Raw genomic sequence first — 22110 nt, forward strand, 5'->3', positions numbered from 1 at the left:
GCATGCACACACTGATTGCTATACATGTACGGTGCGTGCCTGCACATACCTACATGTGCACACGTGCGCATGCATGCATACACACACACATACACACGCATGAGCACACTAAGTGTTTAAAAATAAAAGGTAAGTTGCTTTTTAATGGGAGTAGGAAGAAGGGCCCTCTCCTCATCCCACCCACTGGCTCCTCACCCGTGTGTTGTCCTCATAAAGCATGATAACAATCTGGGTCATGTAGTTGAGCTCTGAGATGGCACTAAGATAAGCCAAAGCTCGCTGCCATTGTGCATCCTGGGTCTCCTACCAAACACAAACAAAGGTAAGCCAGTGCCCAAGGACAAGTAAGAGGAGTGGGCAGGGGACCGAGGAGAATGGCAAACGTCCACAGGAAAAACAGACGCAAGGACAGCTGATGACTGCTAGAAAAGATGCTCAGAGGTCAAAGGAGGGAGGAGGATGCTTACGTCAAGAAGTCCCCCATAACGGAAGACACTGAGTAGGGAGTGAACGTGACTTTCACTGGTGAAATACAGACGTGTTCGAACATGGCGCCCTGGAGAGAGCACTCCACGGGAGTACCTGACATGGAAGTCAAATCAGATACTCAGTCAGATAATTCTTTCCTGTGACAACTCCTCCTCCCACCTAAAGACTTCTCTCCTCACCATCCCGGACCCTATCTCTTCTTGGCCCCCCAGGGCTCCCAGCATGCCCTCCCTCCCTCCATCCAGTTCCCCTCCCAGCCCTCCCTCACAGGGGATGCAGCTTGTTGACAGACTCATCCTCGTGGGTTCTCTGCAGGTCAAGCAGGATTTTGCGCAGAAGGGGAAGACAGAAGCCCACAGCAATTTCCATTTTCTCCTCCCGACTGATTCCATACTCCTGAGGGTCACAGGCCAGGAAAAAGAAGCAACTCAGTTATTCTTGCCACACATGTTTCCCTCAGGCCTGGCGTTTCCTTCCTGTCCATCACAGCCCCTCCAAAAGTCTCTTCAGTCAGTCCTGGTGCCCAGACTAGTCCTGGGAACTGCAGCAACTTCATTCCTTCTCCAAGTTTCCTTTCTAGGTCTCTTTCTTTCCTCCCCTCCCATTCTTCCCACCTTACTGGATCCATTATATGAGACACACCTGGGGAATGACTACATCGGCCAGAGCTTTTGAAAGATGCAGCAACTCGGCTGTGCCCTGGAGGCCCAGACTCCCATTATGTTGTACATCGTACTTGACGCAGTCGTAGATATCAGGGATCTTGCTGATGTCATAGCGCCCGCTCTTGTGCCGGAAGTCGCGCTCTAGTTTGCTCCAACGCTGCAGCATTAGCTCTAGTGTCTCACTGTGGTAGAGCTGCAGGTCTGAGAAGAAGGCAGACAGTCAAAGGGGGCCAGACTTGACTTCCAGTGTAGAACCGGAGGGATCGGGAGTTCCTGAGGAATGCATCCATGCCCGAGACTTTAGAGGGCAGACAGTAGTAATCACACCCACCTACAGAGCTGGGGTCCTGCATCCGTTCCCGAATCTGGTGGGTTAGGTTTTCAATCAGGGAAAACACCTGATTACAGACTTTGACAGGATTCTGGATGATAGACATGGAGTTGAGGAGAGAAGTGCTTCCGGTAGGAGCCAGCTGTGAGGAAGAGAGCACAGGCTCAGGCCGATCCCCAGACTGTGGTTTACTACAGAGAAACTGGCTGTGATACAGAGCTGCCTGCTGGCTCATTTCAGGAGGGATCTTTTGTTCCTGGGCATCCTGGCAGTTCCGGGCTTTTAAATGAAGACATTGCTCCAACACACAAGCATCCATGAGGGGACCGTCTTAAAAGTTTCAGATCCAGAGAAATTAAAGTATACTCACAAGTAAAGTACACTTCACTTGGGTACTGTAAAATACACGTGAGAAGTGCTGGAGAATAAAGAATAAATTCCTTACAGTCTCTGGAATGTCCTGATGAGAATCAGAGAGGACTGTCTCACACTGACTTACAGTACCAGTGTTCATCTAACCCAGCTTCAGCTTAGGGTTTTAGGGGGTTTTTTTTGTCTTTTTTTTTTTTGTTGTTAGGCTTGTTTTTGAGATAAGGTCTTGCTATGTAGCCTTGGCTGGCCTAGAATTCACTCTGTAGACCAGGCTGCCCTCAGACTTACAGAGATCCACCTTACTTCTGCTTCCTGAGGACTGGGATTAAAGGTGTGCACCACCATGACCAGCTTCAATTTAAGACAGTTACCATCAATACAAAATGAGGAGGGCTGGAGAGATGGCTCAGTAGTTAAGAGCATTTACTGTTGATACACGGGGACAGGGAGGGTCTGGTTCCCAGCACACATGTGGGTAGCTCATGGCTACTTAGAACTCTAGTTCCAGGAGATTCAACACCTCTTCTGGACACCATAGGCACCTAGGCACAAGTGCACAAACCCACACACAGATATACATGCACATATACACTTAAAATAAACATAAACTGGGCAGTGGTAGCACACACCTTTAGTCCCAGCACTTGGGAGGTAGAGACAGGCGGATCTCTGTGAGTTTGAGCCAGCCTGGTCTACGGAGTGAGTTCCAGGACAACCTGGGCTACACAGAAAATACCCTGTCCCTGTCTTGAAAAACAACAAATAAGTAAATAAGCAAACAAACAACTAAAATACTAAAAGAAAAGAGATGGGAAGGAATAAGTGTAGATGGAATAAAGAGTTCTGGCTAAGGTCTCAGAAGCTTCATTCTCACTAACAAAAGGAAGCATAAAGATAGGGAGAAACCCTAGATTTTCTGTTTGACAGTGAACAACACTAGACTAGCTGGGAAAATAAGGAAACAAGTCTGCCCCTTAGGAAGTCATTCAAGAAGCTACCAGAGGGACCAGAGAAATGGCTCCGCTGTTAAGAGTGAGTCTGCTCTTCCAGGGGACCTGAGTTTGGTTTCCAGCACCCACATGGCAGCTCACAATCGTCAGTAACTCCAGGGATCTGAAGCCCTCTTTTGACCTCTATGGGCATTGTACAAACATGGAGTGTATATATATATATATATATATATATATATATATATATATGTGTGTGTGTGTGTGTGTGTGTGTGTGTGTGTGTGTATGTATATGTATATGTATGTATGTATGTATGTATGTATAGGCAAAACACTCATTCACATAAAAAAATTAAATATACACTAAAATAAAGAACTTATCAAAATTAAGTGTGGGACAGTAAACAAACAAACCCAACCCATTACCCGGCCAACTGTGGCCTAGATACTCAGGAAAAAGAAGATTGAGTTGGGAACGGCAACTGCCATCAACGCCGATGGGCAGAGGGACTGAAGTACTAAGCAGCCAGGCCTTCAGAGAAGACTCCTGGGGTCTAGACCACCTCTGCCACCTTGAAAGGGTTGTTTAAGTTACTTAGAACTTAGGTCCCTCCTCTGTAAGATGAAAGAGGGGTAGGCCAGTTCTAAGAGTTCCCAGGCAGATTAAAGGTGACCATTAATTCTTTGTCCTTTGTCTCTCTCTCTCTTTCTGTGAACCAGGCCTCGCTTTGTGACTGCTTCACCAAGATAAAATGACAACCATTCATTGTATTACTTCTGGACCCCCTGCTTTAGAAAGCTTGGAAGCTTTGTAGACGGAGGCAGAGGCAGGAGGGTCACTGCAAGTTCAAGACCAATCCGGGCTCCATGGCAACACCCTGCCTCAAAAAAAAAAAAAAAAAGGAAGGAAACTTGGGATGCTTCTAACTTCACCTGGGAAAACTAAGATACTAGACCAATCACATGACAAATTCTTGTGAAGGGGACAGGTCCTGCAGTTACAGGGAGAGGATGAAGTCAAGAGCCAGCTATCCCAGAATTCTAGTGAAGTCTCCAGATATAACAGATTCCCACCCCAATCAGCACTGCACTACCACTTCAGGAAAGCACAAGTGAGGCCAGACAAGCCCAAGACTGCGAGGAGTGAACTGGTAAGCACTCTGAGTTATAGTCCCGGAAGACTGTGAGGAGTGAACTGGTAAGCACTCTAAGTTATAGTCCCGGAAGACTGTGAGGAGTGAACTGGTAAGCACTCTAAGTTATAGTCCTGGAAGACTGTGAGGAGTGAACTGGTAAGCACTCTAAGTTATAGTCCCGGAAGACTGTGAGGAGTGAACTGGTAAGCACTCTAAATTATAGTCCCGGAAGACTGTGAGGAGTGAACTGGTAAGCACTCCAAGTTATAGTCCCGGAAGACTGTGAGGAGTGAACTGGTAAGCACTCTAAGTTATAGTCCCGGAAGACTGTGAGGAGTGAACTGGTAAGCACTCCAAGTTATAGTCCTGGAAGACTGCGAGGAGTGAACTAGTAAGCACTCTAAGTTATAATCCTGGAAGACTGTGAGAAGTGAACTGGTAAGCACTCTAAGTTATAATCCCGGAAGACTATGAGGAGTGAACTGGTAAGCACTCTAAGTTATAATCCCGGAAGACTGTGAGGAGTGAACTGGTAAGCACTCTAAGTTATAATCCCGGAAGACTGTGAGGAGTGAACTGGTAAGCACTCTAAGTTATAATCCCGGAAGACTGTGAGGAGTGAACTGGTAAGCACTCTAAGTTATAATCCCGGAAGACTGTGAGGAGTGAACTGGTAAGCACTCTAAGTTATAATCCCGGAAGACTGTGAGGAGTGAACTGGTAAGCACTCTAAGTTATAGTCCCGGAAGACTGTGAGGAGTGAACTGGTAAGCACTCCAAGTTATAGTCCCGGAAGACTGCGAGGAGTGAACTGGTAAGCACTCTAAGTTATAATCCCGGAAGACTGCGAGGAGTGAACTGGTAAGCACTCCAAGTTATAGTCCCGGAAGACTGTGAGGAGTGAACTGGTAAGCACTCCAAATTATAGTCCCGGAAGACTGTGAGGAGTGAACTGGTAAGCACTCCAAATTATAGTCCCGGAAGCCGTTTTTACATAGATCACTGAAACAGTCCTCCAACTTCAAGACCCAAAGTCAGCGGTTTAAGGACTAAGCTTTCCTTTAGATTACAGGATTTAAAACATAAACCACAGGGCATATAATATCTCTAGCAGAGCTCAAGACACAATCAAACACATTGATATTAATGCAGCAAAATGTATGACATTTACATTAAGTGAAATAAATAAGGATTCTAAATAGTCTTATGATAGGTCTGCCAAATTAACCAAATTTATATCAACATATTTTTATAAATAAATAAATTTTTAAAAATTTGTTTATTCATTATGTATAGTATTCAGCCTGCATGTATGTATGCAAGCCAGAAGAGGGCACCAGATCTCATTATAGATGCTTCTGAGTCACCACGCGATTGCTGGAAATTGAACTCAGGACCTCTGGAAGAGTAGCTAGTATTCTTAACGTCTGAGCCATCTCTCCAGCCCTTACATAAATAGTTTTAATCTTTGAATTTGTGGATAATGAAAACTGTGGACATGAATTTACCCCAAAGGGTGGTTGGGAGGATTAAACAAAATACTGTAGATTAATATCCTAAAACAGTGCCTAGTATATAACAGGTAGTAGTATTCAGAATGTTAGGAATTAGGTTGTAGGGTAGCCGGGGTACAGAGGAGGAGCATGTTACCTGGTCATAGTCCTCAGGGCCAAAGGGTGCATCCTGCTGCAAAATGTGGTGCAGCCTTGCCTTGACGCGGTGCTGGCAGCTGCTCAGGGAGTCACTGTCGCTGTCCAGCAGCCCGTTCATGTTGGCGCTCTTCACCATTTGCACCAGAATGGGTGTCAGCTCCCCTTCTAGAGCCAGGAGGCCCTGGAAGGAAAGCACAGGTCTACTAGCTTCTCTTCCTGGTCGACATCCCAGACATGGGATGGGGAGAGAGCCTGAAGAGGCCGACTCCAACCGTTCCCAGCCCCTTTGGACACAGACGTCTCTGAATTAGCACAGTAGCTCTCGAACCCTTTCCATCGAGTCCTCCAAACTGTTTCTCTACCTAATGGAAGCGGAGGCAGTGGAAGAACGAGAGGGCTTACCTTCGCAAAGGCAGCAGCAGTCATCTGCACGCGACCCTCATCAGATGCGTAGATCTTGAGGTCATGACGGAAAGTGCTATGGAGACGAAGCAGCCCACAGCCAGGGAAGCCAGCATAGTCACCTGGAGCAAAGGGGAATGCCAGCACAGACTGTCACCCAGTCATGTGGGGGAACAATATTATCTGTCCCTTTAGTATCCTCACAGCATCTGCTCCTTCCTTCCCCTCTCCTCCCCTCCCCTCACTCTAATTATCTTATCCCAGCCATGCTGGGCACTCACTTTCTAACACTTACCCTGGCCTCCAGGGTACATGCAGCGAAAAGCTCGCCCCAGCTCCTCGGCCTGCACACGGCCATCAGGAGTCAGCTCTCCACCCCACTTCAGTACCAGCAGGAGAGAGGGAGCCAGGGCTTCTCTCTGTGTATCTGAGGGAAGAAGGTGTGTGGATGGGCATTTCCCAGGGACTATGATGGGAACACACAGACATTAGGCTTCCGACAAGAACAGAGGTAATAGAGGCAGGCGGATCTCTGTGAGTTCGAGGCCAGCTTGGTCTACAAGAGCTAGTTTCAGGACAGGTTCTAAAACTACAGTGAAACCCTGTCTTGAAAAACCAAAAAAAAAAAAAAAAAAAAAAAAAGAACAGAGGTAATTACAGGTAGAAACCATCTACAAGGTCGAGAATAAGAGATCTGAGAGCCGAGTATGGTGTCACATGCCTGGAAAACTAGCTCTTGGAAAATGGAGGCATGAGGATTGCTGGGAATTTGAAGTCAGCCTGGGTTACACAGCAAGACTGGGTCTTACAAAAGAGGCCAGTGAGATGGCTCAGCTGGTAAAGGCATCTGCCACCAAACCTAAGCACCCAAGGTCTACCCCCAGGACCAACATGATAGAAAGAGGGACCCAACCCCGACAGTTGTCCTCTGAGCTCCACAGTTGCTCTCTGGCACGTGTGCCCCACCCCCACTAAATAAGTAAATATAATTTTAAAAATTTGAAAGAAGAAAAGGAGGATGAGATACGGGAGAGGGCTGCTCACCTTGGCCCTCATTTGAAGCTTTCACTCCGTGGGGGTAGTAAGTCAGCTGCACCTTCCGATTAATACCCGAGAAGTGGCCATACCTGCAGGGAACAGCCATGCATCACGTTCTGCCCTGCACCTCAGTTCCTGTGAGGAGCTCCCTGCTGCTGTCCCCTTTCTCACATCTCCAGCACGGACTTCAGCTGCTCCAGCTTCCCGGTCTTCTCCTCGATCTCAATGCCTGGTTCTTTCTCCAGTTCGGCTAACAGGAGCCTCGTAATGTCCAGTACCTCCTAGAGAGACCACCGGGAACCATGTAGGCCTTCCTCCTGTCCATTTCACCTTCCTGTCCATCCCTTCTCAACCCCACACTCTTTCTTGTCAGACTAGGGCTCCTGCCCAGACCCACCACCTTACCTGGAGCTGCTCAGGTCGCTTAAGTTTTAACTTTCCTGTCTTGTATCCACCATGTTTTTCAAAGAGAGCAAAAAACCTTTAAAGAAGTAAAAAGTAAGAAAAGAAATCAGACCTCCTGGGAACTGTGCTCTGTCCCTCTCCCTACAAAGAACTATCCATCTAAATTAGGCCGTTCTTCCTACCTCGGGTGGGTCACTTCCATCTTCATCTTCTGCTTTGGAGTTCGATCTCCATGACGGATAATTGCGATGACACAGCGGAGCTCCATCCTAAGATGGGGAGTGTTCTCAGAGCCATTCTCCCACCCCAAACCTTCACCCCCCACCATCACACTCTACTGGAGAATCAGAAAACAAAGGGCGCTGAGATTAGACACGGTGCTGGAGTTACATATTTTCTTTTCAAGACAGGGTTTCTCTGTGTAGCTTTTGAAGCCTGTCCTAGAACTCACTCTACAGACCAGGCTGGCCTTGAACTCACAGAGATCCACCTGCCTCTGCCTCCCGAGTGCTAGGATTAAAGGCACGTGCTACCGCTGCCTAGCCCAGATTTTTAACATTTCCTTACATAGTGCCAGATGTGGTAGGGACGATGGGAATGTCCTCGGCTTCTGTGGGGATGGACCATGGGATCTGGAACTGTGGGGCAAGCTCCCGCATAATGGTGTTCCTGGGAGGCAAAACATAACAAAGTTGAAGGAAAAATAAACGAACAATTGTATGACAGAAGGTCATACACATATATGCAGTCATGCAGCAAAAGAAAGCATTAATATAAAGTTTGAAACGTCCAAACAAAACCCCATTAAAAAAAAAAAGTCCAGGGACGTGGCTCATTGCTAAAGGCCACAGAGCCTAACCATTTGGCAGAAACAAAAGCACGGCAGTGATAAACCAGTTAAAGTTAATGTTCCAGCCGGGCGGTGGTGGCGCACGCCTTTAATCCCAGCACTCGGGAGGCAGAGGCAGGCGGATCTCTGTGAGTTCGAGACCAGCCTGGTCTACAAGAGCTAGTTCCAGGACAGGCTCCAAAACCACAGAGAAACCCTGTCTCGAAAAACCAAAAAAAAATAAATAAATAAAGTTAATGTTCCCTTTGGGTGTGGGGAAAGAATTTAACCTCAGCACTATACGGGCATTTCAACTATATTCTTTTTCTTTTCTTTATTTTTGTTTTCAAACAGGACCTCACGTAGCCCAAGCTGGCCTCCTGCCACTAGGCTAGCCTTGAACTCTTGAGTCCCACCTCTCACAATCCCAGTGTTGAGATTACAGACATATACCACCAGGTTTAACTCATACATTCTTTTCCTTTTTTTAAATTTTATTTTGCTTTATGAGTGTTTAGGCTGCATGTATGTGCTCATGTTGTGTTCCTGGTGACCACAGAGGTCTGAAGAAGGTAATGATCCCCTAGAACTGGAATTACGGATGGTTGTGAACCCCATGTGGGTGCTAGGAACCTAAGTCAGGTCCTCTCCAAGAGCAACAGTGCTCTCAACTGCAGAGTCTTTTCTCTAGCCCTGCTTTAATTTTTCTAATACATGTGTGAAAAAAATTTTTTTTTCCCTGAGACAGAGTCTCACTATGTGGTGAGTACTAGGCTGGTACTCATTACATAGAGCAGACTGGCCTTGAATTCCAAGATTCTCGCGCTTCTGCCTCTCAAGTGCTAGTATTATAGATATGTGCTACCATGTCCATCTTGAATTTTCTTAATTAATTTACTAATTGATTAGTTTTGTGTATGTGATGTATATGTATAGGCATGTGTGTGTGATGTATATGTATGGGCATGGGTGTGTGTGTGTGTGTGTGATGTATATGTGTGGGCATGTGTGTGTGTGTGTTTGTGTGTGTGATGTATATGTATGGGCATGGGTGTCTGTGTTTGTGAGATGTGTGTGTGTGTGTGTGTGTGTGATGTATATGTGTGGGCATGTGTGTGTGTGTGTGTTTGTGTGTGTGATGTATATGTGTGGGCATGGGTGTCTGTGTTTGTGAGATGTGTGTGTGTGTGATGTATATGTATGGGCATGGTGTCTGTGTTTGTGAGATTTATGTGTGTGTGATGTATATGTGTGGATATGGTTGTGTGTGTGTGTTTGTGTGTGTGATGTATATGTGTCGGCGTGTGTGTGTGATGTATATGTGTCAGCATGTGTGTGTGTGTGTGATGTATATGTGTGGGCATGTGTGTGTGTATGTTTGTGTGTGTGATGTATATGTGTCGGCATGGGCATGTGGCAGTCAGAGGACAACTCTCAGTAGTCAGTTGTCTCCTTCAACTTTTACACGGGTTCCAGGGACTGTACTCAGGTCACCAGGTTTGCATAGCAAGCTCTTATACCATCTGAACCTTATATCCAGACAGAGTCTCACTCCTATAGCCCTGGCTGGTCTTAAACTCACAGAGACCTCATACCTCTCTCAAGCACCAGAATTAAAAGCATGGGCCATCACACCCAGTCTTCACATATTCTTAATAGCGTATTTTTTCTCATGTATCCCAGGCTGGCCTCAAACTCACTACATAGCAGATGGTCATTAGGTTCTATTTTGTATGTGTATGTGTGTAGGTAGATGGGGTTATATTCCTGCATACAGATGCATACACCAGCCTATGTGTGCCTGTGGAGGTCAGAGGTCACAGTCAGGCATCTTCCTTGACCACTCTCCACTGGTTGGTTGACCTGGAGCTCACCAGTCATTTAGACTGGCTGGACAGTGAGCCCTGAGGATTGCCTTGTTTCTGCCTCCTCATGCTGCGATTACAGGCTACTCGCGACTTGTGACCTGGGTGCTGGGATTCAGATCTGGGTCTTCACGCTTGTACAGTAAGCACTTCACTGACTAAGCCTGATTCCTTCTCAGCCCCCACACTGCCTTCGCCTCCCAAACGCTGGGTCTCCAGTCTGAGTCAACACTGCCATTATGAGGGGCTGGGGATTGAGCCCAGGGCTTCAGGCAAGCAATTCTACTACATCTCCAGCTTTCTTCAGACAGGGTCTTGTTTGTAGCAAAGACTTGCCTCAGACTTGAAACTCTCTTGCCTCCGTCTGTTGAACGTGGAATTATATGTGTATACCTTCATGCCTAGCCTTAATAATAGAATATTTTTGATTTTAATTTTTTGCTTTTGTTTGTTTTTTTTCAAGACAGGGTTTCTCTGTGTAGCTTTGGCTTTCCTGTAACTCACATATAGTGGCCTCAAATTCAGAGATCTACCTGCTTCTGCCTCCCAAGTCCTGGGATTAAAGGTGTGTGCCCCCAGCACTCTGTAGCTTAAAGTAGCCTCAAACTTGTGACAACCTTCCTACTGTGATTACAGATGTGAACTATCATAGCTAACATTTTGTTTGTTTGTTTGAGAAAGGGTCTCGCTACATAGCTCTGGCTGTCCTGGAAATCACTATGTAGTCCAGGTTGGCCTCAAACTCATGGAGATCCATCTGCCTCTGCCTCCTAAGTGCTTAAAAGTGTGTGCACCACCACACCCAGCCCAACACTTAATAATGTGGGTTTTTTTCGTTAATTATTGTGTGCATAAGTGTGCATGATGTGTTTGTGGGTACGTATGTTATGGCATGGGTGTGGAGGTTAGAAGACAAATCTGTGGAGCTGCTTCCCTCTTCCCACCTTTATGCAGGCTCCAGGGATCAAATTCCCATAGCTAGGCTTGTGCACACACATGCGCTCTACCCTCTGAGCCACCATGCCACTCTCAACAATGTACTTGTTTGAGATAGGCCTCTCACTGTGTAGCTCTGACTGGCCTGGAATTCACAGAGATCCGTTTGCCTCTGGCTCCTGAGTGCTGGGATTGAGGGTGTGGACCACCATATCTGGCCTGATGGTGTACTTCTTCAGACAGTGCTTGGCTAGAACTGCCATACTGTGGATGCTCACTATACCGTCATCCCTTATGTTTTTTTGAATGGCTTAGGTATTACACGCTATTTTGAACGCAAAATCCCAGTATTATCACAGTCAGTAAACTAAATATAGCTATTTACACATGGGAGAGAAAGGCAATCTGTCACAGCTAACACTGTTAATAGCAGTCATCTCTGAGGAATGCATTACGGAGACAGCAGGGGCCGAGTAGCTCCTTCTCCTTTTTCATTTTTGACTTTTGAATCGTTTTTAAAATAGTTAAAATAAAGCAAAAGCTTTATTGTTTGTTTGTTTATTTATCCATACAGCCTCATGTATCCCAGGATAGCATGAAACTGCTTCCACCTCCCAAGTGCCGGGTAAACAGGCACAGACATCACACCCGCTTTATAAAGAGAAAGCTCCTGAGCCCTCTTCCCCGTACCCTTGCCCACTATGTCTCTTACCCCAGAATCTTGGCACAATCATCATAATATTTCATCGAGTTCTTGACAAAGCTAAAGCCATTGACGTCACACACGAACGAGTGACCGTTGGCACGAAGAAGGTCAAATCCACAGACTGTTTGCTGCAAAAGCGAAAAGGCAGAGCGAATCAGCTCCCAAGCCCTGCCCATTTCTTCCCTTCACCCCACAGCCCCATGAGCCCTCTCTACCTTAAAAGCTACGCAGACTTTCCTGGCTACCAGCTTTTCCATGGCGGTCAGCATGACTGGATAGCGCACCTCTTTCCCCTCACTGTCCCGTTCAACCTTCCCATCCAAAGCTGGAGACTTTCTAGCTTCAGCATGAGCATAGTCGGGCCCCACTGTATACACCTGCGGGTACAGAGCACCACTGAGTATGCCCACAGCTCACCCTGTGTGTGAGAAGACAATATGAGCACTAGGTCTATAGACTCTTCCACAATAAAAACCAAACTCTGCCCAGTCAAGAGTGGTGGCACCCGCCTTCAGTCCCAGCACTCAGGAGGCAGAGGCAGGACTTCATCAGTTCAATGACAACCTGGTCTACACAGCAAGTCTTAAGTCAGCCAGAGCTACACAGTAAGAACCTGTCTTAAAACAAAGACAAGACCAAAAACTCCTCCAAACGTAAAGAATACAAAGACTGGGTCAGGAAACAGTTCGGCAGGTAAAGATGCTGGCTGACAAGTCTGGTCTCCAGGATTCATATGGATGAAGGAGAGAAGTGACTCCCCCAAGTTGACCTCTGACTCCACATGCATGCGATGGTGCACACACACACACACAAATGTAATAAGACGATTTTTAAAAAAAGAATACAGAGACTGAGACTGATATTTTTGAGCCTTATTCCAATGATCTTCCAAAGGTTTCTCCATAGGACTCTAGCACTACTTTCTAGTCCTTATTAAACAATAATTTACCAATGTCTCACAATTCACTATGGCACCTTGCTCTCGCTCTGATAGGGAAATGAGAATGTCTGCATCTCACTTGCTATAGCCACTTGAATGTGAAGCCAGCTGAAATCGCATTTTGTTTTCTAAGATCCATACACACTGCCACTTGCCTCCCAAGCACCTCATCCCCACCCGGATGTTTGTAACATTTTAAATCTCTGTATCCACCATAACCTTAACATCTGTGCCATCTGTTGGCATAAACTCCTCATAGATGTATGATCCTGTCTTCCGGACACTGCTCTCAGGAGAGTAAACACTGCTCCGACTGCCGATCTTGAGGAGGAAAGAAAAGGAAAACAACATTGCCTCCATCTCCATGCTTTACCCTCAGATCCCTTCTCTCTTCCCAACAGCCTCACTCCGTCCTTTACTCCCTGACTTCCCAGATGCTCAGATGTCTCCCATACCTTACGAAAGAGGCGCTGGCTTCCTCCTCCAGCAGAGCTGGGGTAGTAGATATAGACATTATGGTCCTCTGCACTCACTGGCTTCTCCACAAAGGGCTTGGGAAAGACAGCTCCATTGACCTCCACCTGGTCTTCACCTTCTATCAGGCTGCACTCTGAAAGATGGGCGTGGGATCGTTCTTAGGAACTAAGGTTGGAGAGTATCTCCAACTCCTGTTTCCCTGAGGTTTTAATCTATACAACCTTTCACATTTTATGACCACGTCCTATAACAGATACGGCAATGCTTATATATGGCATTTAGATATGATAATATCTATATAAAAGTTCAACGGCTCTGTCTAAAGACCCACAACTCTACCTATAATCCAACTGTCAAAGGCCCATACAGATATATCTAGAACAGAAGTTTAAGGAACAAATACCGGGCTAAAATCATGGAAATCAAGGCAGTTACTCACCCTCAGGACAGGCGGGATCACGGTTGAGCACGGCATATCTTGGCAGATCAATACCCTCCTCCTGCAGGATCCGGTACACCTCCCTCCTGTCACCCCCCCCCCAAATAAATTAGCCAGGTAGGAAAGGTGGGGATGACAAAGGGAAAAGGCTAGACATTTTATTTGCACAGGGAACTATAACTCAATATGAAATGGGACAAAAAATGAAGCATGTTTGCTTCACTGTGCCACCCCAGAGTAGGCTTCCTAAAGTGGGCATTTCAGGGCCACCCACCCCTCTGGTCCACAGGAAGCTATACCTATCTTGGATGTAATACTGCATGGCCAGATCATTGATAAGGAAGGGGTTTCGAAGCTTGGAGTAAGCAACAGCTTTGTCCAGAGGAAAGCCTGCGAGGGAGAAAGAAATGGAGAGACCAAAGAAAGTCAAAGAGGCAGAGTGAGAAGCAGCAGGACAGGCTGTGACCTGCTAGAGACAGCGGCTGCCACTGAGCTCCTCGGACACATCTAACCAAGCACTTATCTGCCCAGTTCCTCAAGTCCGGGATAGTCATCAGGAAAATAAACACAATTACATGTAGGATCCTCCCAGAGATCCAAGTCTATAAGAGAAAGTAAGTGCCTTCACATCATCTTGTGTGGCTGGGATATAGGCTTTAACCTCCGCCTAGCAAATCCTGAAACAGAAGGTAAACTCCCCTTCAATGTTCCCTTGTGTGTGGAGACGCTGACAGCCTCTTACTAAAGGGATAAGAATTCCATCCCCAAACCAGCACCCCACGGCCGGCCTTCCCTCCCAGACCCTAACCTTTGGAGTGGAAAGAAATGAGACAGTGGCAGGACGGCCAGTTCTCCACGGGCTCGTTGAGGATGACATCTTCTCCCAGGATGACGACAGTCAGGTAGTCAAACCTGCAGAGTCGTTCTAGGATTTGAGTCATCGGCTTGGACTTGGATTTCTTGGTCATGGCACAGATGCCAACAATAATCTGAGGTTCTGGAGGCTACAGAAAAGAAGTGCTCTCAGGAACTCCAGGTTCCCACATCTGTCACCTCCAACACTGCCACATCTTTCTCAAGCCTGAGGGATAAAGGACGCCCACTAGAGAAGAAGCCCATAGGAAATGTGCTTCTTCAAAAGCAGCAGCGGTGACCAGAAGACAACAGGAGGAGGACGTTTGAGCAGGGGTTTCAGAGAGAGGCAACTGACCAATCTCTATGGCCCCTCCCCTAGTCAGGATAGAGCCTGTTTACAACAGGGAGTCTGTGCCTGCAAAGAACCGTTGTGTCCAAGCAGTGCAGTATCAGTTCTCTAGGGCAGGGGCCCACTAAGCTACATCGCTTTCCCTAGACTTACCACTTCATCCTCCTCGTCCTCAAGGAGCTCACTGTCACACTCTTCCATCCTCATGCCTATTCCACAGGTGCCCAAGCCCTCATCTCCAGCTCCGAGGAAGAAGTGGGCCGCACTGCTCTCGTCCTCATTGGCCGTCAATGACCACATCCCCGCCGGAACACCCACTCATCCCGCTCTGCAGAAGTGAGTACCCCATCAGCTTAGAATCCGCCCTTACAGTGGGAAGGGATGGGGTACAGGGAACTAGACAATGAGAGGGAGCAATGATGGGGTACAAGAGGAACAGGAAAGAAAGCGATGGAAAGGACCCAGAAGAAAGGAAACTGCACTACGATTTGACATGACTAAAGAGTAGTAAGAGCAAAGCAAGGACTCCTTTTCTTCCCTGTTTACCCCACCCCAGCCAAGAACTGGGAAGAGGATCAGGAGATGAAGCCTTACAGTGCTGGCATGTCCCTGATTCTGCCAGCAGGAAACAATGTTAACTCCAGGCAGCAAATAGAAGAAGCAGTTCTCCAAGGAAGGCTACTGTTGATTCCTACCAAGAGAAGGTTAGAGTGACATTTATTTCAAACACTGGATTCATTCCACAATGTTCCCAGTTCTCTCCACCTCCCTACAGTACCTCCCCAAGCACAGTCAAGGATTCGACTCAAGGGCAAAGGGATGCTCTGACCCCAAAGATCTGCCTTTAAACTCCACCCTCATTACTACCTGCTATTAGCTCAAGAAACATTTCTCCAGGACACCCTCCACGCTAAGCACTGTCTCGGGACACTAACATCTCCTGTGCTTGCCCTTTCTCCTTCACCCACATCATCTGAAAAAACCAGAGAATCAGTCCAAGCAGGGAAGTCTGGTGCTGACTGAGAGGCTGAGAGTAAACACTCACACAGCAGTTCTCAATCCGTTCAAACTACAATCTCCGTGGTCCATCCAGTCCTTTAGTACTCCAAGACCAACGCTGGCCTAAGACAAGGTCTGTTAGAGTAGCAGCTACATTGGAAAAAACGTCCTAAGGCCACACTGATAAGAACATCTTATGAACTTGGATCAGAACAAGCTGGCAGTTCCACTCTACGTGCATATGCCTCGAGTGTTAATGGAAACTCCAGAGAGAATCCGTCAGGCAACATTCCTGGTTACTAGAACCGCAAAGTGCCACACTGGTTTCTAGTAAGCAGACGGCAGGAATGCCACAAGAAATTCTAAAATGTATATGCTAGCTCAACATCTACCCAGCCCAAACTGTTAGCAGCACAGAGGTGGTTAGGCTGTGGTAAGACTCCCCTACCCACGTGGACACACCCAAGGACATTCTTCCCTTCTCTACCTCATTGTTGCCTAGGGGGAAAACTAAGAACAATCCAGATGCCATAAGGAGAAGAATGGTAGACTCTGATGCAGTATACAGAAAAAAAAAACAACCCAGATTTTAAAAATGAATGAGGGCCAGCAAGACGGATCAGATGGTGGTACTTGCTGCCAAGCCTAACAATCTTAGTTTGAACCCTAGGAGCTACCTGATGGGAATGGGGGTTGGTGGGGGGAGACACTGACTTCCACAGGTTGTCCTCTGACCTCCACATGTGTGCTATGGATCCACAAACATACACACTATACATGTAAGCTATATGCAACAGTTTCCTAGTACAAATGCCCAAGATAAACATGGAGCACAACCATTTGCGTAAATAAACACATCCTGCTATTCACGACTGCAGATGCAGTTAGTACAGGCTCGTGGTTGGTTTGTTATTGTTGCTGATTGCCAGCATTTCTTTGATATGTATGGGTGTTCTACCTGCAGGTGTCTCTGTACACATTCGTGCTGGGAATGGAACCCGGGTCCCCTGAAAGAACAACCAGGGATCTTAATCACTAAGCCATCTTTCCAGCCCCCACTTAGTAGCCATTTAAAAGATTGAATCTGGGTGTGGTGGTGCAAGACTTCAGGACCTGAACTTGGGAGGCAGAAGCAGGGAGATCTCTGTGAGTTCAGGGCTGTCCTGGTCTACATTGTGAGTTCCAGGCCAGCCAGAACCACAGTGAGACCTGCCCCCAAAACGAAACAAAATATGTAATTTTTAAAATGGCATAATTTTAAAAATGGACTGAAAAGACATCAAATCTGTAACAGTAGTTACATTTGAAGAGAAGCGACAATGGCGGTGAGTTTCCCGCGATACCTATACAATCTTGCCTATAAATAAATGTCTATTTTCAAAACTCCAAAAGATCGGAAGCTTATACACACAAGGCTAGCATTTGCTAATAATGAATTGTAAGGGTATGAGCAACTATTATTATTTTCCAAAAATAAAATGGAGTCACTCAACAGAAATTTTCCATGTTCCATAGAAGTTCTCAGAAACACTGCCAGCCCCAATGAAGCCAAGAACTCCTTTTGCGAATTAGTTAACGTACAGCTTTTTAAAGGCTTCCATAATTCCTCTCTCCATTTTAATTTTAAAATCTGCCATTACAACGAGGGTTGCAGCTTTGATTAGAAAATTATAGATTTCTATAAACCTTGGCCATCTCGGCCTCCCCATCTCATGCTTCTATTGCTCAACCACAGACAGAACAGGCCGTCTGCAGACACCACCCTCCTGACTGACAGACCGTCTCTCTGAATTCCCTGTAAGTGACCTAACCGTGGCATTCCCAAAGATACCTCACAACTTCCCCAATTAGAATTTCATCATTTCTTTGTGCCTTTTCTGAACCGGGAGCTCTCCCTACGTCTAAGATTCCTTCTCTACTTGCCCTTTAAGTCTTCCCTGTTTGTTTGGGTTTTTTATTTGTTTGTTTGTATGTTTGTTTTTAAACAATATCCAGCCACGCTCGTGGAATTCTACTAGAACCCTGTGATGGGAGACAATAGGATGGAGAAGTCTGTTCACAAACACAGACTGAAAGAAGATGAAGGTCCAAATTCATAGTTAACAAAGCAAACATAGAAGCCTGGCAGGAATAGCTATGACAAAGCCAGGCTTTATTTGGATGTACTTCTGGGAGAGGCTGGGGTTTTAATGTGGTGTTCCCAAAAAAACACTTTCCTGTTTGATGTGCTCTTTCCCCCTTCATGTTCTCCCCAAACTTCGTTGCATAAGAAAGCGACAGAGTCTACACCAGGCTAAAGGGCAGTCTTGCTTTGGAAGGGAGGGAAGGGGTTGGAGGAAACAAGAAGGCAATCTAAGGAGCACCAACGCTAAATTAGATCTGGAGAGGGCTAGGGCGACAGCGAACCGTAACTTCTTCAGCTCCTAGAGTGGAGGGCAGTCTGCGTGAATCTCTAATTTCTTGGCATCACCTTGCATTTGATAGAGGCTCCAACAATAGTACAAGGAAACCAACACAGAAACTACTCACTCCACCACCAATACGGAATTTTCTCACCTTCAAAAGTGAAGTTCCGTCCCACGCCTCCCTGCCTACTCTTCCCCCGTTGTTTGGAGGCAGTGTCTCACTCTGTAGCTCAGGCTGGCCTCAAACTCAGGGCGATCGTCCTCCCTCAGTCTCCCAAATGTTGGGATCACTAGCGTGGGCCTCTCTGCCTGCTTCCCACTTCCTTCCGCAGGCGAGTTGAATGTTTCTGACATATTCCTTATTCTGACACCAGTCTTCCATCTGCTGCCGGAGGCCGTTCTCAGTGTAGCTCACTCATCCCGCCTTCTCTCCCCCAATCTGTGATAATGGCTCTTCACTGACTCCCCTAACCTTACTCTCCACACTGACTGCTACACCCCAATCACTGTTCAATTAATGCAATGAATCCAGCCAATTCTCCCACTCAGGGACTCCCAGAAGTAAACAACACTTCAAACCTGCACATGAGTCATCACACTGGCTAACACTTTTTTTTTTTTGAGACAGGCTCTACGTAGCACAGGATAGCCTTGAACTTAGAATCCTCCTGCCTCAGCCTCCAGGGTACACTGGGTAGCATCATTCTCTTAACGATGAACACTTAATGGCCCCCTACAGCGAGGATCCCCTATAACGAGAGCTCCCTTCCTCCGACTAGCCCTTCTGGAGGCTCACCTCTCCACAGTAATCCATTCCTCAGCAGACCTTCTCCCCTGGCCAGCCAGTCCCTTCCCTCACTCCGCCAGCTTCCAGCGCCCGCTGGTCCTCCCTTCCCTCGGCTTCTCGCGCACGACCCTTTACCTCGGTCCCCTCCCCTGCGATCCAGCCCTGCCCCTCCTCCCAGACTCCCCCAGCCCTGTCCCTGAAAGCCTTCCATCTTCCCGAGGGTCCCCTTATGCCTCCTGCAGACCCCTCCACACCAGTCTCTTCTCCCACTGACCCGCTCGGTCGTCCTCTCTCTCTCAAGGCGTCGGGTCACGAATCCCGCCCTCCCATCCTGACCGCACTCGCCTCTGCCCGCCCCCGCCGTCCCCGCCTCGCTCTCCCTAGGCTGACATTGAGGCCTCCCGGCTGCGCCTCCCTCCGAAGCTGTCCCCACCCGGGACAACCCACGGCCTCGGGCGCAGGCCGAGCCCCTCGCCGAGCCCACCCTCCCCGATACCGCCCCCAGCCCCAGCCACTCCCCCACCGCCCCCGGCCCGCACTCACCCGCCTCCCTCCGCTCGCGCAGCCGAACCTGCAGGCAGCGACACCTGACAGCGGCCCAATCAAAGCGCGACTTCTTTGCGGTCCCGCCAATCCGCGGAGGGCGCGCACCGGCAACAGTCAGGCTGCGTTGGCCGGAGCTTCAGAGTGGAGGAGGGTGGCTCCTCGTGGCTGCCTGGGGAAATGCAGCCTTATGCTCCTCTGCCTCTTTATTTCCTACTGCGTCGCCAGTCCACAACCTAGACAGAGAGATTAACCATTGACACCAATGGGAGGAAAAAAGACTGAGATGAATGAAGAAGAGGCAAAGTTTGTGACATTGCACCTCCATGAGGGCAAAAACCGAGTCTTTTTTTTCTGTAAAGCAAATCCAGGTGTACTATAGGTAGACATAAGGCGAGAAGGTGAAAAGAGAAAAGGTAGGGACACTGGAGACAAACAGAAACAGATGGGAAAAGTTAAGGGGAGGAACAAAGAGACTGATCTGTGAAAGATGTAAGTAAATGGTAGACATGAGAAACCGAGTAAACCGCTTTCTGTCTCTACACTCTGCTTCTTCTCTATTCTCCAGCCTTGGAATCTGAACAGCTGGGTTTGAATCCTACTCTTAACTGTGTAGCTTTGGCGCATGCCTTTAATTCCAGCACTAGGGAGGCAGAGGCAGGCGGATCTCTGTGAGTTTGAGGCCTGCATGGTCTACAGAGCTAGTTCAGGACAGTCAGGGCAGTTTCACAGAGAAACCCTGTCTCGAAAAACAAAAACAGGGGCTGAGAGGCTGCCTGCTCTTCCAGAAGACCCGGGTTCAATTCCCAGCACCCACATGGCAGCTCACAACTGTCTGAAGATCTAGTTGCAGGGGATCTGACATCTTCACACCAATGCATATAAAATAAAGTTACATAGGAAAAAAAAAAACAAACACAGACAAAAATAACTAGCTTTGGGAAATTCGCTTTTCTTCCTGGAGCCTCCACCGTGTTTATTTGTTTTTGTTTTTGTTTTTTTGGTTTTTCAAGACAGGGTTTCTCTGTGGCTTTGGAGCCTGTCCTGGAACTAGCTCTGTAGACCAGGCTGGTCTCGAACTCACAGGGATCCACCTGCCTCTGCCTCCCAGGTGCTGGGATTAAAGGCGTGTGCCACCATCGCCTGGCCACCGTGCTTATTTGTAAGGGTGGAACTAAACACCTACAAGTACTGCTCCTTGTGACAGTCCGTGGGGAAAGAGATTTGTTTTGACTCAGGGTTTCAGAAATTTTGATCCTTAGCACCATTGCTTTGGCCATGAGAGAGGCAGAACTTAAGGGTGGTTTGGTAAAAGGCATTTGCTTGTTAGCTAATAGAAAGCAGAGAGGGAGGAAGGGGCAGAGGACAAGATGTGTTGTCCGAGGCATGCCACAGGGACAAACTCTCTCCAACTAGGCCCTACATCCTCCCTTTTACCATGTTCCAATAATGTCATCACATTATGAATCTATCAAGGGATAAATGTATTGATTAGACCAGAGCCCTCAGAATACAATCACTTCCCAAATGTCCATCAGCTGAAAAACAAGTTCCAACACATGCGCCCATAAAGGACATTTCTTGTCTGAACGGGACAGATACGATCATAGGAAAGCATGTTCTTCTATGTATATTGTTGTTCTTAAATCTTCATTTAGGCTTCCCTGGTCAGGAGTTTGAAATTCTCCATTTGTTCTCTGTAACCTTAGGGACCTCACAACTTTCCTAGTTATATGCCTTAACTTACTGACCCCCACCCCCAAGGCCTGCTGAGTGGCTAGAGATGATTCTAAGGACAGTGATAGTTAATGTTCAGACTCATACCTCTTCTGCAACTCCAACCATTGGAGCAAGTAATTACAGCATCTCCCAAGTGTAAAAATTCACCGATTCCCCAGAAAATACTCGTATGTTAGAATGATCTAATTCTCAATGAAATAACTTACACTTATAAAGGTTCTTTGTAAGTGTAGGGTTTTGTGGGGTTGTTTTTTGTTTTGTTTTGTTTTTGTTTGCTTGTTTGAGATATAATTTTATTGTGTAGCCTTGGATGTCCTGGAACTCATTCTGTAGACCAAGTTAGCTTTGAACTCACAGAGATCTGCCTGGCTCTGCCTTCTGAGTGCTGGAATTAAAGGCGTGTGCCACTGCCACCTCTCAGTTTCCTTGTAATTGTATAGTGCTTTAAAGCAATAAATATTAGTAATGATAATTTTTTTTAGTAATGATAACTATTAACAAATAAATAAACTACTATATATATAGAGAGAGATAACTACTTCCCATATGCAAGAGAACTTTTTTTGCATGTGTGTGGGTGTTTTTTGGGTTTTGTTTTGTTTTTTAGTTTCTTTGGTTTTTCAAGGCAGAATTTCTCTGTGTAGCTTTGGAGCCTGTCCTGGAATTCACTCTGTAGACCAGGTTGGCCTCAAACTCACAGAGATCTGCCTGCCTCTGCCTCCTGAGTGCTGGGATTAAAGGTGTATGCCCCCACCACCTGTCTTGTGTAGGTGATGTTCTCTTCTGTTCTCTGGGCACCAG

At 47.0% G+C, this 22110-nt stretch overlaps 1 protein-coding gene across 13 annotated transcripts in view; it reads right to left on the minus strand.

Annotated features, from left to right (window-relative positions):
- Window positions 1–19681, minus strand: part of Ppip5k1 (diphosphoinositol pentakisphosphate kinase 1) — a 50668-nt gene extending 30987 nt beyond the window's left edge. For 3 of the 13 annotated variants that reach the window (XM_041678771.1, XM_041678770.1, XM_041678768.1), the window contains exons 1-23: window positions 19570–19674; window positions 15430–15526; window positions 14989–15163; window positions 14440–14635; window positions 13931–14021; window positions 13632–13717; window positions 13171–13325; window positions 12935–13036; window positions 11991–12152; window positions 11782–11903; window positions 8007–8108; window positions 7622–7708; window positions 7440–7515; window positions 7206–7315; window positions 7041–7123; window positions 6292–6423; window positions 5997–6118; window positions 5593–5775; window positions 1486–1627; window positions 1132–1355; window positions 758–885; window positions 468–582; window positions 196–303 (exon numbers count right to left, since the gene is read on the minus strand). In XM_041678771.1, coding sequence (XP_041534705.1) covers window positions 196–303; window positions 468–582; window positions 758–885; window positions 1132–1355; window positions 1486–1627; window positions 5593–5775; window positions 5997–6118; window positions 6292–6423; window positions 7041–7123; window positions 7206–7315; window positions 7440–7515; window positions 7622–7708; window positions 8007–8108; window positions 11782–11903; window positions 11991–12152; window positions 12935–13036; window positions 13171–13325; window positions 13632–13717; window positions 13931–14021; window positions 14440–14635; window positions 14989–15135 — 2673 coding nt within the window. In that variant the 5' untranslated portion in view covers window positions 15136–15163; window positions 15430–15526; window positions 19570–19674. Of the gene's footprint in view, window positions 1–195; window positions 304–467; window positions 583–757; window positions 886–1131; window positions 1356–1485; window positions 1628–5592; window positions 5776–5996; window positions 6119–6291; window positions 6424–7040; window positions 7124–7205; window positions 7316–7439; window positions 7516–7621; window positions 7709–8006; window positions 8109–11781; window positions 11904–11990; window positions 12153–12934; window positions 13037–13170; window positions 13326–13631; window positions 13718–13930; window positions 14022–14439; window positions 14636–14988; window positions 15164–15429; window positions 15527–15702; window positions 15722–15880; window positions 15961–18390; window positions 18988–19035; window positions 19135–19300; window positions 19339–19569 lie in introns of those variants that run through there. The other 10 variants (XM_041678767.1, XM_041678766.1, XM_041678759.1 and 7 more) reach the window with 9 other exon arrangements.
- Window positions 19682–22110: the final 2429 nt, after the last annotated feature.

This window comes from Microtus oregoni, unplaced genomic scaffold (genome assembly GCF_018167655.1).
Source record: "Microtus oregoni isolate MIOR12 unplaced genomic scaffold, Mior012 000031F_ref0000149, whole genome shotgun sequence".
In the NCBI taxonomy this organism is placed as follows: domain Eukaryota; kingdom Metazoa; phylum Chordata; class Mammalia; order Rodentia; family Cricetidae; genus Microtus; species Microtus oregoni.